The following is a 16637-nucleotide window of genomic DNA, read 5'->3' as shown; positions in this document are numbered from 1 at the left end:
AAAAATTGAGAATTATTCTGTTTTAGAATATATTAAGTATATTAAGATGTGCCAATGGTGACCATAGGGGTCCAGCAAACTAATGAGAACACAAGTACTTTAATATCTCCACAAGGAAAGATCTTCATTTGTTCTCTTACATAATTCGTATATTTTTTCCCTAAGCTTTTGCTGTAAGCAGATTTTGATAACTATTGCCTTCAGAGTTAAAGTAAAAGCTTAACAAAGCTAAACTATTATCTTCAGCGTTTGAAGTAGAGAAAAAAATCAGAAAAGGAATTTTCAGTGCTATAAAATACTTTTTTTTTTTTTTCTTTTTTCTTTTTTCCCCCTGGCAATCATGAAAATACAGGTTTTAAGTAGAAATAGGTGGAAACAGAGCTTGGGAATTAGGATCTAACAAAAACAGCCTTTCTATTCAGTTGATTATTGATGATGCTTAAGCTTCTGAAGAGCACTCCTTCTGTACAAAGACAGTTACACAAACTGCATCAGCCCAGAATTGCCTGAAGGAGAGTGTACATCACAGCTTGACCATGCAAATGCTAGAGGTAGGAGTGCAACGTGGATAAGCAGAGCTGTCTTTATTCCAGCTAACTGATATTTTGAAAAATAAAATAAAATTGTGTAAGCTTTAGTGAAGTCGAAATAGAGTGGGCATTGGTAGGGAACTGTCAGTTTCCCTTCTCTCCTTTAAAAAGAAGACTGACCTTATTTCCAAACTGCCCAGTCAGATGCAACAGCATTGTTTTAGAATTAAGTTGTTACGACTTTTTCTCGCTGTTATTAACTGGTTTTCACCTCAGTGAAAATATCTTCTCATAAGCACTGAGATTTGTAACTGTGAATCATGGAGGAGAAATAAATCGATGCTGTAGTCTTTCTGTAATGCTGTAATCTGGCAGTTATACTTTTTCCTGTGAGTGAGTCATCGTTTGCATAGATAGGCATTCTCTGAACTTAGAAAAGATTATCAAAAGTATCTTGGACAGTTCGAGTAGGCTCTAAAAGCCCTGCCAATTAACAATTTTTACCATTTTGGTGTATTGAAGTTCATAATTTATTTGAAATGCTTCCAGTAAAATCCTATTTATTAACTTCCTAATTTTTTTTTAAAAATCAGCTGTAGCTTTTTGCACTTGTTCTTTTTAAGGACATAATTGCAAGCCTATTAGATCATCTGCAGCTCTGGCCAGTACATTATTGTTCCTTACAGTACGTTCTTGAGTGTTTTCCAGGCTAGCTTTTAGCTGGGAATGACAGAAGACCCTTTAAGTACACTGTGTGGGAAAACAGACCCCTGCTTTCGTCTTTTTCTTCTGTTTTATTTATTTATTTATTTATTTGCTGACACTGCTAGCACTTCATCCTTGCTGTCAGTGATTTTCCTTGTTTGAGATAAATTTGCTCATATGAATAATTTTAGCTGTATCCCCTAGGAGAAGTCTGGAAAGCAAGCTCTTAATTCACAAGACAGCACAATCGGCTTACAGGTAGTTGTGTAGTCAGGGTTGTTTAATCAAATGGTTTTTGCATGGAAAGCTTTTCCTGGAAAGTCAATCTTTTTTGTTCCCAAACACATTTTTATGTTCTCCTCTAAAGTTATTCCAGTTTGCATATCTGGTATTCATTTTCTTGGAATAGTATAACTGGTCAACAAAATGTTTCTTCCTGTGAGAAAGATTTTAGGCATGCGTTTATATGTAACTGATATGTAACTGATTTTAAAGCTAAGCATCGGGAAAATTTATTTTTCATGGACTGCCTAGATGATTGTAGCACTTAAAGTTAGTTTATTCTGAAAAATTTCTAAACAATTCCCATGAATATCTTCAGTATTACCAGAAAATAATTGTTCACTTAGTATTACCTAGTAATATTTTTTGCTGTAATACCTGGGGAAAGTGAATATAAACAGGACTTAATTTCAATCATTCTTGAATTTAAAAAAATAATACTTTGGGCTATAAACTCTTTTTGGTATTATCTTCTTTCCTTTCATCTACGTCTCTGTTTAGAAAAGATGAGTCAAAGTAACTAGATAATAGCACAAAAGTGAGAAGCATAATACATAATAAAAACATATTTATTTTCAATTAAAAACGTTATTCTCAACCCGAAATCATTTAATTGCCTTGCCAGGAGAAATAAGTAAATAAGTAGAAGGGTAAAAATAGTATTTGAATCTCAACTGGAACTCATTTTGATGGGAATTATTCATCAGAAAGAAGCAGCTGGAGTAGTTGCTTGGCCTGAGAACACAAAGCCATTTTTTATTGCAAAGGATACTATATACATGCTGGGGAAGAACTCGAACAGCAATCACTTGTGTTAATAGAGGTGATAGGTTATCAATCTGCTGAAAGAAGTGGGGAAAAACTGTATACTTATTTGTCACTTTTCAACTTTGAAACTTATGGCTGACAAATCTTGCCTATTTTCTTGTATTCCATCTAGTTTCATTACTGAAAATTTGGAACCGTTTACCTTGTCTTTACTGTGCCCATAAGCAATAAGCAGTTTAAAATCAATCTACTAAGACTGGCTTTACTGTTGTGTGCAGATGCAGAGTTCATAAGCTATCAAAATTCTGGCATATTAAGTAATTTCTGGTCATTCCAATATTACTTTTTAAAAAATGCGTAGAGCATTGTTATAGCTGTACTACCTAGAGTTGGTGATAAGCTGAAGACTGAATCTTTTATGAAGATCTTAGTATAATAGCCAGTTATTTTAGCAGTACTCTTGGAAGCAAAATGGATAATAGTTTCATGTGTACTTAGGATTACCTGTGCTGTTGGATGGTTAGTCTAGGGATTTAAGTTGGTATGAACTGCAGCTACTTTCTGCAGGAAACTTTGATAAGCATAGTTGATAATTCCACTAGAAAATGTTGCTTTGATTTCCAGAAAAGTTATTTCTTAGTAACGCTCAGATCTTGTTATTCTTAGTGGAACTATGTTTTCTCCATTTTGACTACCACAGTCATGTAATGGCTTCACTGAGACCTCCTACTTCGAATTCATGGTGATATCTTGTGCTGACTTGTGTTGCATACAGCTGTGCATCAGGCAGATACACTAGTGCAGATACGGGTCCATCTGACTGTTTGCAACAGTGGGTAAGGGCAGACAATAGTGACGAACACCTAAGTGATGAATAGGAAGTTATGCATGCAGAGTACATTATCTCATTTCCCACAGTCTAACGCTTGGGTTCTAAGCCAGGTGTTGTGTATCTGACAGCCTTGATGAAACTTTTCTTCTCCATGGTCCCTCAGCACAAGCAGATATTTATCTCACAACATTATGTTCAGTTAAAATATACTGCTGGATGCTCAGAGCTATGAAAACCTTGGCAGATGGTGGAGTAGCCAATGTAAGGAAGTGTAATCAAAGGGAGAAAGAACTAAACAGTTCAAAGCAAAGCAAAATGAGAAAGGCAATAAATAAAGCAGGGAACGAGGCAATTAAAACTGTTCTGTACTTTTATCATCATAATGTTTATGTGATGACTAACCTTTAATCAGGAGACACTTAAAAATTTACGTTGGAAGGTAAAAGCTGCATTTAATTACCTTTGGAATTTAAGGCTGAATCTAGTATTCATTTTTGTGTTTTGATATGTGTAGGCAGAGGAGCTTCACTGCATCCAGTAGAAGCAGATGGACACAAGTGTTTTAAAGGGCCCTGTTGTATAGTCGAGGTAGGAGAGAAGAGATGGCACTTGTTTTGATCTCCAGGCTGGCAGTGGAGCTATAATGCTGCAGAAGCTCCTAGAGAAAGGTGTGAGGCATGGTCTCCAAACACAGGACCAACTGGTATTCAACATGGTTGGAGGGGAAGGAAATGAGAAGCAGTAGGCAGATGAGTACATACAGAAAGGAGTGCTATAGTAGGTTGTTAAGGATGGGGAAAAAAAAAGCTTATTGAGAAAATTAGGAAGAAGGACCTAAGGAAAAAAAGTTACAATGATTAAGTTAAGATCATAAACAACTTATTGGAGAAAGCCTAAAATGCTTCATTCAAATTCATCAAATACTTTCTAACATTTCTGTTGCCTTACAGGATTTTAATTACTATAGAGATGTTGCTGATGAGATATACGACATACTGTAAAGTACAAATTTGAATATAGGCCATGGATACTTGTTTGAATGGTTATAAAAATGTATTTATGACATGAATTGAAATCCATAATGTATTTCATGAATAGGGTTTAAAAGCTTTTCTTTCAACGCTTTAGATGCCTGTTTTAAATGTGCTAAAGACTTTCTACAGAGACTTCCACATGGAGTCTGCAGATCTCTGTCAGGATGTTTTCCCAACACCAAGTCACAATTTTCTTTCAAAGTTGAATTCCATTATGATTAGTTACACCACTCTAAATAGTTCTGTTTACTTAATGTTTACAGTCCTTAAATATCTTCAGACCATTACTTGATCCTTGGTTGCTTCCTAGCCAAACAGAGCTTGTTTACTTCTCCCTTGACTTTTCAAAGTAGACCTGTTGTAATTGCTTTATCATTTATGTTGTTCAGTGACTTCCGAAAGTTTTCAATAAGGAAGTATACAGTGCAATTACCAGATCTTATTTTAATTTCTATTTTATTCATTTTATTTTATTTTTTATTTTATTTTATTTTTTCTGAGGTGGTACACCCATGAATGCTGTCTGAACTTCTTCCCTTTAGGCATGCAAGTGTGTTGAAGATTTACCTCTGATATTTACTCTGCTATTGTACCTACAATGTCTTTTGAGTTGATAATTGTCATACACCTCTCTTGCTCAATCTTTTTTCCCTTACAGATAAACTAACTTGAATTTCCCTGCAAAGTTCCTATTTCACTGATGATGTTGGTGTTGCTAATTTGCTGTGTCCTTTGTAAAAGTTCTTTGACCTAAGAAATCTATTCTGCTTTTCCCTTTAGAGCTATTTGTAAATTGCTGTCTTGCTATCTAAATTCCAAATCTAAATTCTATCTGTGATTTTGTACTGTCCAGCCATCTGGTACCTAATGGTATAAAGATACCCATGGTATCTTGCTGATTGTAATTTCACCTTACAGGTTTTCAATGATTCGAGATTTATGAGCACTGCTACCATCCACAACAAATTGAGAGGGAGATTTTGTATACTCAGTGATGAAAAATAATAAATGAGAATATAAACAGAGTGCTGTTGGAGTAGTGCTGTTTGACAACACTGATGAAACACTGTAGGTGGTATTCAGTTTAAGGCACCTACATTTAGTGTTTTTAGTGTGTGCAGAGCACTGGATATCTAAAATTCCCTTGTTATTCAACTTATTTATAACTACTATACCCCAGGAGGTATGATATTCTCATGCCATAGAGCTGTCTTGCCTGCAGCTGCTCTTTCAAGATCAGAATCAGAATCACAGAATGGCCAGGGTTGGAAGGGACCTCAAGGATCATGAATCTCCAACCCCCCTGCCACATGCAGGGCCACCAACCTAAGATGGTGAATGTCTTCCAAATACATTGTGTGTTTGTCTTCTAGCACTCTGCAGGTGTTTAGGGGATACGAAAAGGCAGTAACTGCTTATGTTTAGGCTGTTACTCATCAAAACTGAGTATCAAGTTCAGGGTTAGCTATGATACTTCTCATACCATTTATGTGTCTTCTGTGGAATTGATGAGAGAAAACCAAGAAAAGACTAATTCTATTTAGTGGCAAATTCTGTATTTTCGCCCTATCAGGAAAGTGAATCTTCAGTCCTGAACAAGCTTGAACTAGTCAAATGAAAAGAGTACTTTCAGATTTCTTCAATACATAAAATAGGAGCTATGACACAGCTGCTCTCAGAGTGTATGTATGTATGTCACATACACACTTCTGTGAAGTTGAGGAAGGAGGAATTTTTCTGACTTTAATGAAAAAAATAGGTCTCAGTGTGTAGGTTGTAGACTGATAATCCACAATGTATTTGACATTTAGAATATATGTTTTTAAATTGGAGTTTTGTGAGCGATAAGCAAGTATGCAAGTAGGTTAATGTAAACAAACAGAAGGAGATTATGCAAATTGTCAGTGATAAAACAATACATTGCTACTTTTTGATAAGTGGAAAAAGAAGTATTTTGAATGCTGGTTGTCATAACTTATACAAACTTGCCCAAAGAACTGCTAGGTTAATAGAGAATCACACGTTGATTCGCTGTTTTGTATCTTATCTGTTACAGCTTTCCATTGAACAAATACAACGAACACGTACTTTATTTCTTCTGAACAGCATTACAAGGTCTAGCACTGAGTTAAATGTGCAGTTCTTGTAAGCTGAAAATTCTTGCCATCCTCCATTCATCTCTCAAATTTTGAAATTCAGTTCAGCCAGGAAATTATCTTCTGCTATTTCTTCTTCTATTCAGAAGGAGAAGAAAGGGAAATTGCATTTCAGAGATCTAAAATATGAAATAAAGTTTTATTTATATAGGACTACATCCTACAGGAAGTCACACAAACTTTTTGCTTTCTTTGGAGTAGGAATAAAAGGACAAACTTTTAAAAGGCATTTTGGCTTGGTGAGTTGTTTCAACTACCCAGGAACCTTATAAGCTGTCTTGAAATGCTACACTATTTACAGCTAAAGTTGATTTAGCTAGAACTGCCTTAAGCACTAAAAGAGAATTGCTTGATAAAGAATCCATGTAGGACAGAGACCTAGAATTCTGTTTACTTCTATATTAAACATTACCAGCTGGCTCTTTGGGCATCTGCTCAAACATCTTTTGTGAAGAGGGCACAGAAAGTACTCTCTTGTATCTAACCAGTAAATAATTTTAGCGCTGTTTATTACTCCCAGGCAGCTCTAACTTATTTGAAGAAGAAATCAGGCATAAAAGTTGCCTTCCTTGTATTAAAAAGGTTCTATTAGCTCCTGCACACTGGTGTGGAAATTCCCCTATTAAATTTTGTACTGTTTTTTAGACTGAAACTCATATAGAAATGGAATTACTCATTTTTTCAGATCAAACCAAGATCAGACTCTGGACAGCTAAAATTGAGTAGTCCATTTGTGTGAGGTTTATCAAATAAAATAATGTTTCTGCTTAGAGTTGAAAGTTACTACCTGTTGAAAGGCTTCAGCCAAAAAACTGAATTTTATAGCACAATTTCCCTTGTTTTATATATTTTCTCAAAAAACCTTTCTTCTAGCTCATTTTCTTCATTGGAATGACATGCTGTTAATGGAATTAAGTAGAATTCCCTGTTCTTCAGTAGCTTGTCTCTGTTTTAGGGCTCTTCTAAAGTACTGTTTAATTTTGCATAGATAACTTGCTATTTTTGTAGTATTTACTGAATCCGATCTACTAAGAAGTCTCAGGAATACATTTGGGATTCTGTCTAGGTTCTCTAGTTCTTCAAATGCTGATTTCTAGTAAAGCATTCCTGAAATTCTCTTCTCATCTCATGAAATATTTAGTATTTCTTTTCTTTGTTCCAGTCATTCAATTTTTTTTTTTTCCTACACATATAGCCTGTTATGTACTTCTAAGTTCATAGCTAAGTGGTTACTATTGAGAATGGAACTTCTATTATTATTGGAATTTTTATTATTATTTGGAGGTTGAACTAGATGATCTTTAAAGTTCCCTTCCAACCCAAACCATTCTATGACTGATTATTTAGAGATATTATAAAACAAGCTGCATAATGTATTAGAACATGCCTTGTTCATTAAAGCTTTTTTTCTGTAACTAGAAATAAGCCTTTAAAACTCCTGGCATCCCTCAACTACTTTTGTGGAAGGAAAAAAAAAGGCGAAAAATGATGTCTACATATGTAGGTCAATTTGTTCTTTTTTTTTTTTTTCCCTCTACAGAATGGTGAGTAAAACAATATGTTTGTTACATTCTCAAGCACAAATTCTAGAATAACTGATTTTCCTTATTGTCCGAAAAGATTCACTGAGTTAAAGTTTGGAGGCTGCAAACTTTAGATGCAGTACTGAAAATTTACGATAGCTGAAATTTAAATCTGGAAAGTAAGATTCTAATAGCAATTACTGAGATTTTTGTGACCTAACATGAGGAGTTGGGATAACAGTTCTTTAGTGGGATTTTTTTTCCCCCCTTAAAATAGGTGTTACGAAAAATCACAAATCTTGGTTCCTTTTTTTTTTAGGGTTATCAAGGATCAGCAGGAACTCCAGGTATCCCAGGAACTCCAGGGGTTCAAGTAAGATCCTGTTTCATTTTCCACTCTACTCAGCACTGGCGTGGTATCACATTTAGCTCTGTGTGCAGGTTTGGATGCCACAATATAGGAAAGACATAAAAATATTAGAGTACCCAGTGGAGGGCTGGAGGGCACGATATATGAGGAGTGGCTGAGGTCCCTCGGTGTGCTCAGCCCAGAGCACAGGAGCTGAGGGGAGGCCTGATGGCAGCTTCAGCTCCTCACAGGGAGCCGTGGGGGAAGTGCTGAGCTCTGCTCTGTGTGACAGCGACAGGGCCTGAGGGAACGGCATGGAGCTGCGTCAGGGGAGGGCAGCTGGGGGTGAGGGACAGGGCTGCACCAGAGGTGGTGGGCATGGAATGGGCTGCACAGGGCTGCGGGCACAGCTCTGAGCTGCTGGAGTTCAAGGAGTGTTTGGACAGTGCTCTCAGACATCGGGTTTGAACTTTGGGTGAACCTGCGTGGAGCCAGGAGCTGGAATCAAGAATCCTTATGGGTCCCTTGCAGCTTGGGGTATGCTATAATTCCTGGAATTTGGAAATCTGACATAAATTATCATCTGATTGAGAGCAGAAAAGCTTTGCAGAGGCTTTAGGATATTCTGGGTTGATTTGCAGAGTCCAATTATGTGACATTCAACAAGGCTAAGTGTCAAGTCCTAGGCTTGGGTCATAATAACCTTAAACAGCGATACAGGCTTATGGAAGAGTGTCTGGAAATTTGCCTGGAAGGAAAGGATGTTGGCAGTCTGGAGGTTGACAGCTGGCTGAACATGAGCCAGCAGTGTGCCCAGGTGTCCAGGAAGGCCAATGGCATCGTGTCCTGTATCAACACAGTGCTGGTGAGACTGGACCTCAAATATTGAGTTCAGTTTCGAGCCCCTCGCTGTAAGAAGTATCTTAGTTGCTCAAATATGTGCAGAGAAGAGAAATGAAGCTAGTAAGGGGATTAGAAAATGAATAGTGAGAAGTTGAGGGAATTGAGGTTGGAGAAGAGGAGTCTGAGGTGAGACCTCATTGCTCTCTACTGCTACCTGAAAACAAGTTCCCGTGAGGAGGGCATTAATCTCTTTTCTCAGCTGATGTGTGACAGGACGAGAAAACAGTCACAAGTGGCACTAAGGGAGTTTTATCTTGGATATGAAGAATAATTTTTTTTATGGAGAGGGTGTCAAACATTGAAAGGGGTCATCCAGGAAAGTGGTGGAGTCACCATTCCTGGAGGTATTTAAGAGACGTGGCAGTAAGGGATATGGTTTATTTTTAAGACAAGGTAGGTCAGTTTTTTGAATGGCCTTGGTCATCTTGAAGTTATTTTCCTTCGTATGAGTCATAGAATCTAGGTGTTTCTATGGTTCTGTGATTCTAAACGCTACCTACTCTCTCTCAGTATTCACTATTTCTCATTGAGAGCTGAGGTGCGAAGAATAAAAAAGGCTCCAGGGATAGCATGAATTCAGGGACAATGCTTGGATGAATTGCATTGCGACTCACATAGTCTTGGAGTTTGTTAGTAGGTTGTCAGTTAGATCACAGATGTAATCACAGCTAGTCAAGGCCTGTAGGAGAAGGCCTCACCTGGGGCTTGGATATTTTCATTCTGATATAGAAGCCAAACAGTAGTTCCTTTTGTTTTAATTTGCACTGATAACAGTGATCTTGAGTCATGTCATGGCAATTGATTTGTTCTAGATGGCCCTGCTTGAGCTGGGAGGTTGGACCTGTTGACTTGTGGAGGTCCCTTCTAACCTCAACTATTCTGTAATTAGCCACTAATCACATGTCTAAACAAAGATTTCAGATTAAGTCCAAAGTGATTGTAAAGAATTCTTTCTCTTCTTCATAATATTTAATTTAGGAGCATTTACTGGGACAGTTATTGCAAACCAGTGCTGTATTTTACACATAACATGATCCGGTCTTGCTGAATAGTTGAATTAAATATCTGAGAGCATGTCAGGACCAAGAGCCACACCACACCACAGCATATGTGAAGACTGTCTGATGGATATTTGAAAGGAAGGCACATCAGTGCAATCTGTGTGACAATCCTTTTTGCTTGGGGTGCTCCTCAGTTATAGCAAATAATAGTTTTGATTTTCCCAAGTCATGGATTATGAGCGTGCCGAATTCTCACGTTAGATATGTTTCATGATTATTTTTGCTTTAGTGTATAGTTACCAAAATGCTGTGATCAGATAATTCATGGGTTACATTGCATTGCATATCTGGGTCTCATTCTGTGTCGTAGCACTGTGTCTTAATATTTCAGCTGTTATTTTTTTTCCTCTCTTAGGGACCACGTGGCTTACCAGGTATCAAGGGAGAACCAGGAAAGGATGGAACAAAGGTGAAAACAATCAAACAAAAAAACGCAATTAAAAGAATTCTTATTCTCACATCATTTTGGTCATACAATGAATAATACCAGTATTTTCACAAGAATCCTCTGTGAAATTCTGAATCTGGTCATCTTTTTTCAGTATATGTAGACATTAGCGCTGCCAGTAATCCCTTTATTGCTCTGAACAATTTACAGTTAGAAAACATATGTACATTTAATTGACTGGTAGTTTGATGCAGATGTGTCAAAGTGGTTTCTTTCCACCTCGTCACCTTTTTTCTCTGTAAATGATCATCCAGATGAGCTAGGGAAGGATGTTTGGATAACACTTTTTTTGTCAGAAAACACAGGCTTTTAAATTAAAACCAAAAAATTAAATTAAAACCAAGGGTTTCTTTGGAAAAATTCTAGCTGAGGTCTAGCAGGCACCTTGTTGGTGTTGACAGATGTGCAAGCTTAAATATAAGACCTTTCTAATAATCAGTATAAACTTGAGTCTGGATCTCCTGTATGCAGAACAATTAAACCAGTCTGCGGCTGTTGGCAAGTCTGTTTGAATATTTGTGTCCACCCTTCTGTCATATGTTTGCCCTGTAAGAAGTAGGTTTAGAAAAGTTATGTTTGTTGAGATACAAGCTTATTTTCTTTCTTGTGTAATAAAATTTCAGCGCCTCCATTTTTTGGGTTTTTTTTTGTTGTTTTTTTTTGTTGTTTGTTTTTTTAAATGAAAGTTCATTTTCAAAACAGATTTTACTATAAAATTTTCTTCTGAAGTTCCCAATCCTAATAGCAGGTCCATACATTCATTACGGTTCGGTAGAACCCTATAATGTATTATGTGAAATGAAAAATGTGCCTATATATTCTGTTGCTGTAGTGGTCTTATGTCTAATTGATCAGACAGTATCGGGCCATGTGCTGAAAGTGAGATACTGGTGACAAAAAATGCTGTTCTCCTGGCAGTGTAAGGTTGTGACAGATAGAATGTTTCCTAATGCTCAGTCCAGCCCTGTTTAAATTATGCCAAGAAACAGGGCTTCCACCACTGTTTTAGAGAACTTCTTCCACAATAAAGTAGGTCTTGCCATTAGAAACTTTTTCCTAATGATTAAGCCCAAATGTTCATCTCTTAATTTCATCCTCTTACTTATGAAGTTTCTACAGCAACTAATTTAAAACTGTTTCCATTGCCAAGTCTTTCAGTTTACCCAATAATTGAATCACCACTTCTGAGCAGAAATTAGGGTTCCATTCCTTTACAACAGCAAGCAATGGATGCATAAAAGGTTTATTTTATGAGTTTTGAATATTTTTTTTCAACTGTTTTCCATTTCTATTGCCCGTTTTCCATACTTATTTGTTGAGAGATACTTTGATTGTATTAACCCACAAGCTTTCTTTCCCACAGTTGTGTTCCTGTCTTGTGGCATGTGTGACAGACCACTAGAAGTCTCCTTAGGCATGGATTATTTTGATAAATACCACTCAGATATGCTATCATTTGTATTTAATCTTAGAATTTAAAAACATATGTAAAATAACTTCCTGGGCATAATTTATTATTCCTCTCTCATGGCTGAAATATATTATACAAATTGAAATATATCACTCTTTTTTTATTTAGAAATTAATAGAAAGATCCCAGAAACTATCTGGTGATTTCTATTGGGAATGTAGTAGGGCCAGTCCACCGAGACTTTTTATAGCTTCAGGTCAGCAGGTGCCCAGTTATAATTTAACCTCTTGTTGTAATACCTCAAGGAAACTTGCAGTCTGATAAATATCCTCAGTACCAATAGCAAAAGTTCTGAAATTCCTGATTGTCAGCTGCGAGGACAAGAGAAAGAACTGTTGTTCTGGCTTTTGTTTTCAATTACCAACTGCTTTTGCCAAAGTAGATTGTTTCTTTAATTGAAATCAGAACTCATTTGTCAAAGTGCCAAATTTTTATCAATTTAATTCTGTTTTATTTTGTTTATTTAAAAAAACATACTTAATGCCTTATTATAGAATTTATTGCTCATCCAGAATAAGCTTGTAGGAAATTTTATGAGGTCAGCAGGTTTTTGATATTATCAATGAAAGAATGGGACAGAACCATCCCAGATTAAGGAACTTTCCTTTCTCTTTGGGAATTAGGAGTGAGTGGAAGAGTTGTCACAGTTACTACAGAGGTTTTCAAAGCTTTTCTCAAAACTTTTTAAAAGTTGCTGTTTTGGAACCTCAGTAAACCTTATTGGGAGATTACAGTAAAATGTTCAAAACATTTTAGTGGTTACTTTTTATTTTCTGTATTAAATCGTGTTTAAATATTAATGAACACATATCAGTCAGCATACCAATATTCTGTTGTTGATAGAGTAATTTGTAACATCTTTAAACTGTTGACCAGTTAGATTATGGGTGTTATTAAATATTAATTATTTTAGATATAAGGATTTGAAATATGTTTGCTTTTTTAGGGTGACCGTGGACTGCCTGGTTTTCCTGGATTACATGGGATGCCAGCACCAAAGGTTGAAAATAAAAACTTGTTACAATATTCCTATGTCTCAGCCTACTCTATATAGCTTTTTAAAAAAATAAGTGCTCATATGCACTACTGATGCAGTTGATGAAATAAACAGATCTGATGTTGAAGTTGAAGGGTAATACATGCTGTAGGCCTTGATTACAGGCCAGTTTTCATTGCCTGATTATCAAGCATTAACAAGCAATGAAAACTACCTGTGGGGTTTTCTTTTCCATTTTTGTTCTGTTCTGTGGAATTTTATGTGAATTACTTTGAACTTCAGTTTTAAAGTACTTAGTACTCTTCTACATCCAAGTAATGAGTCAAGAACTGAAAAATAATTATAGAATTTTCTAGAAGTTATCCAATTTAAGTGACAGTATTTTGACGGATAGGTTCGGTGTAACCAGAATAAGTTTTTCAAATGTCTGTTTTCCATAACATCATCAAGCATATCTTCTATGTTAGTATGCAACTGGATTGACTTCTTAGTTTTTCCAAATCTGTTTTTTCAACCTTTCAGATAAGGTTTTCATTAAAGTACAGCACTTCATGGAGATATGAATTTTCACTGAAGTACCAACCTGTAGAAAGTAACCAGAAAGTCGAAGTGCCTTATGCTCAGTTTCCATTGAAATGAAAAGGAATAAGCCTGTGAGTTGTGAGTTGTAGAGTGCCTCACCAGTGGTTAGTCTCAGCTTCTTTCCTAGGAAGGCTTGGAAAATTCAAGATTTGGTTTTACTTTCTTGATAGTTTTCTTCCTTTATTTTTTCTTTTCGATCAAGTGGAACACTTTGCCTGCTTCCTTTTACATCATCTGCTTGCTATGTTACTTTGTGTGTATATACGTACTTGTGTATGTATCTACTTCTATTTCTAAAGTCAACTTATTCACACACGTTTTTTCTAGGGAGAAAGGGGCCCTAAAGGAGACCAAGGACTGCCAGGGATATATGGAAAAAAGGCAAGTAAAATTATAAAATAATGTTACTGATACGTGTGGTGGGGTTGTTTCCCATGTTTTTTCCCACTTCTGTGCAGCATTTTTACTCTGTCTTAAAGATGCCTCTCAGCAGCACTGCCATTTTGGCTGCTGGGCCCAGCTGTGCACTGCAGTGGGGCCATTGGAGCTGGCTGTGTGTGGCATGGGGCAGCCTGCTGCCAGCACCTGGGCACCTGCACCCAATACAATATCATTTATATTTTATGAGAGCTGTAGTTACAGAGGGTTTAAATCTGCACTCCTAGTTCAGTCATCATTCTACCTAGGATATGCTCTTGTTTAATAACAATGGCCTTTGGATATCTTGATAACTCTCTTCATCCTTTTGTCAGTGTATTAATGTAACTCATTCTAATACAACACAAAATGCACATAAATATATTTTTACAAATGTATCTATGCCTTTATTAGGGTGTATATGTATTAATGATATTGCAAAACAGTCTGGACTTTTTAAAGCATATTTACACTTCTGAAATGGATCATAATTATTAATCAATTCCTGCCTATGTTAAGAAAAGAACAGACCTTCCACAATTTTTCAGAATAAGAAATAACTTGTGAAAATGCTGTTTAAATAGGTTGGATTTGAAGCATAATCATTTAGTATCATTTATTTTTGTTTTCTGCTTTTCTTAGGGATCAAAGGGAGAGAAAGGTGATACAGGGTTTCCAGGAATGCCTGGGCGATCCGTAAGTTCTACCCAGACAATGTGATGTGCCTTTAACTTTTTTGTGTGTGTTAATTTACCTACTGACGACTGTTAACTGTTACCACAGGGAGACCCTGGCAGAAGTGGGAAAGATGGATTGCCAGGAAGTCCTGGTTTCAAGGTATTTACAAATATATACTCATATATTGACAAGTCTTAACCTGTTTGTCTAAATATATTTGGTTTATTCTGTGGAGAAAAACTAGACATTAAAACAGTATTGGGAAATGTCAAGATTTACTGCAGTGACTGGGCATACTTCATTGATTTCAGTCAGTTTGTAAACAGGAGCAGTAGCTTTTATTAAGAGTGTATTAGTGATCATCAAATATTTGTTCATCTTTGCAACTTTTTTATTCTCTGCCAAGCATGGAGGTGGCACAACTACCCTGTGTAGTTTGTATCATCCAGAACTGTCTTAATTATGAAAAAAAAATTACCCTTATTTGCATAAGAAAATGCATACCTATATTTTATTCAACTGACTTAACTACTAAGACCACTCATAAATTTGCAGTGTTACTTGCTGCTTTTGGGTACCCCAGGTGACCTGTGAGTGCCATTTTAGAAGGACACAGGTCTTCTCTAGGTGATATCTGCCAGTCTGATGTGAACTCTGGCTTCCCTGCAGCACCTCAGATAGCACCAGGGAGCTGAATCAAGCGCCTCATAACTGTCATGGCATCCTAGATCTTAGAAAAGCACATATACGTGTCTTAATGTGTAGTTAAAGAAGCAAGCCAGTTCAAATTTTTTACTTGTATACAGCAATACAGTGCTGCTGGTCTAAAAATTGCCCAGCATATCTAGAATAACAGCCTTTTAAAAGTACCATGAAATTAAACTCCAATGTTATGTAAACTCCTACATTCATTTCATTTTGATCTTCCACGCCATTTCTACTTGCCTATGAATTTTCATTATTAGCATATATCTACAACAGCATACTTTGACACTTGCAACTGTCTCAGGCAAAGACAATTATACAGATATTCTTAAAACAGATAGTTAGATTTATGCCTGTGGACATAGCTATCTGTGTTCCCATTAAAGCCAGAGAAGGCTCATTCAGCTATGGGAGTGGAATCTGGAGAGCAATTCAGCTCAAAGAAGTAAGACTTGTAGACACCAGCTTAATGGACCACATAAAGCATCACATGTAAATTTGAGATGTGTTAAAGTGTCCAAAGCATCATGAGGTGTTGAGTATTTAAAAAATGACCAAATGTGGGCAATGAAATTGAGATCTTGGTGACTGACAGCTGAATCAAGACCGAATCTTGACAATTCTATATCTGTTGGCTGCAATATGAGCTTGTATGTCTTTCTTTCAAATGACTTCTCCTGTATTTTCCCTGCATATACACAGATATGTACAGATATCCCTGCTAATTTGGTGGAGAAGTCCCTTTTGTGGCTTTTCAGGAAATAGAACAACTAATTAGATATTAGATGTTTTCCTTTTAATTGATGTGGGCAGATAATAGCAACAGTTGTTGAGCAAAAAAATTTTAACTGCCACACATTTCAGCATCTTTTAGAGTGAAGTGTTATACTGATAAATCAGAAATTTGGAGAGTACATTGATCTGGCTTCATGCTTCTAAACAAAATGCAGATGATTCAATATATTAACGTGAAAATGTGTACATTTAAATTAGAAGACTTTTTCTTGTCTATTTTCTTACTGTGATTACCATAGTGCAAAAATATGACTTGTTAGTTTTTGTTCACTTTAAAATGTAATACTTATGCTGTATTAATTCAAACATTTTGTTAATTTGACTTGCCCATCTGTTTGCTAAATGTTGTAAAACATTGCTTCGTTCTGAATCCATAACCAAGCTGGGAGCAGTAACAGGCT

General features: G+C 36.3%; 1 protein-coding gene across 1 annotated transcript in view; it reads left to right on the top strand.

The window, feature by feature from the left end:
• The window catches only part of COL21A1 (collagen type XXI alpha 1 chain), a 103591-nt gene that overhangs the window by 48646 nt on the left and 38308 nt on the right, over nucleotides 1-16637 (top strand). Inside the window, exons 11-16 of the mRNA XM_048936512.1 lie at nucleotides 8150-8203; nucleotides 10499-10552; nucleotides 13009-13062; nucleotides 13969-14022; nucleotides 14701-14754; nucleotides 14842-14895. Coding sequence (XP_048792469.1) covers nucleotides 8150-8203; nucleotides 10499-10552; nucleotides 13009-13062; nucleotides 13969-14022; nucleotides 14701-14754; nucleotides 14842-14895 — 324 coding nt within the window. The remainder of the gene's footprint in view (nucleotides 1-8149; nucleotides 8204-10498; nucleotides 10553-13008; nucleotides 13063-13968; nucleotides 14023-14700; nucleotides 14755-14841; nucleotides 14896-16637) is intronic.

This window comes from Lagopus muta, chromosome 2, assembly GCF_023343835.1.
Source record: "Lagopus muta isolate bLagMut1 chromosome 2, bLagMut1 primary, whole genome shotgun sequence".
In the NCBI taxonomy this organism is placed as follows: Eukaryota; Metazoa; Chordata; class Aves; order Galliformes; family Phasianidae; genus Lagopus; species Lagopus muta.
This window is presented reverse-complemented; position numbering and strand designations above follow the sequence as displayed.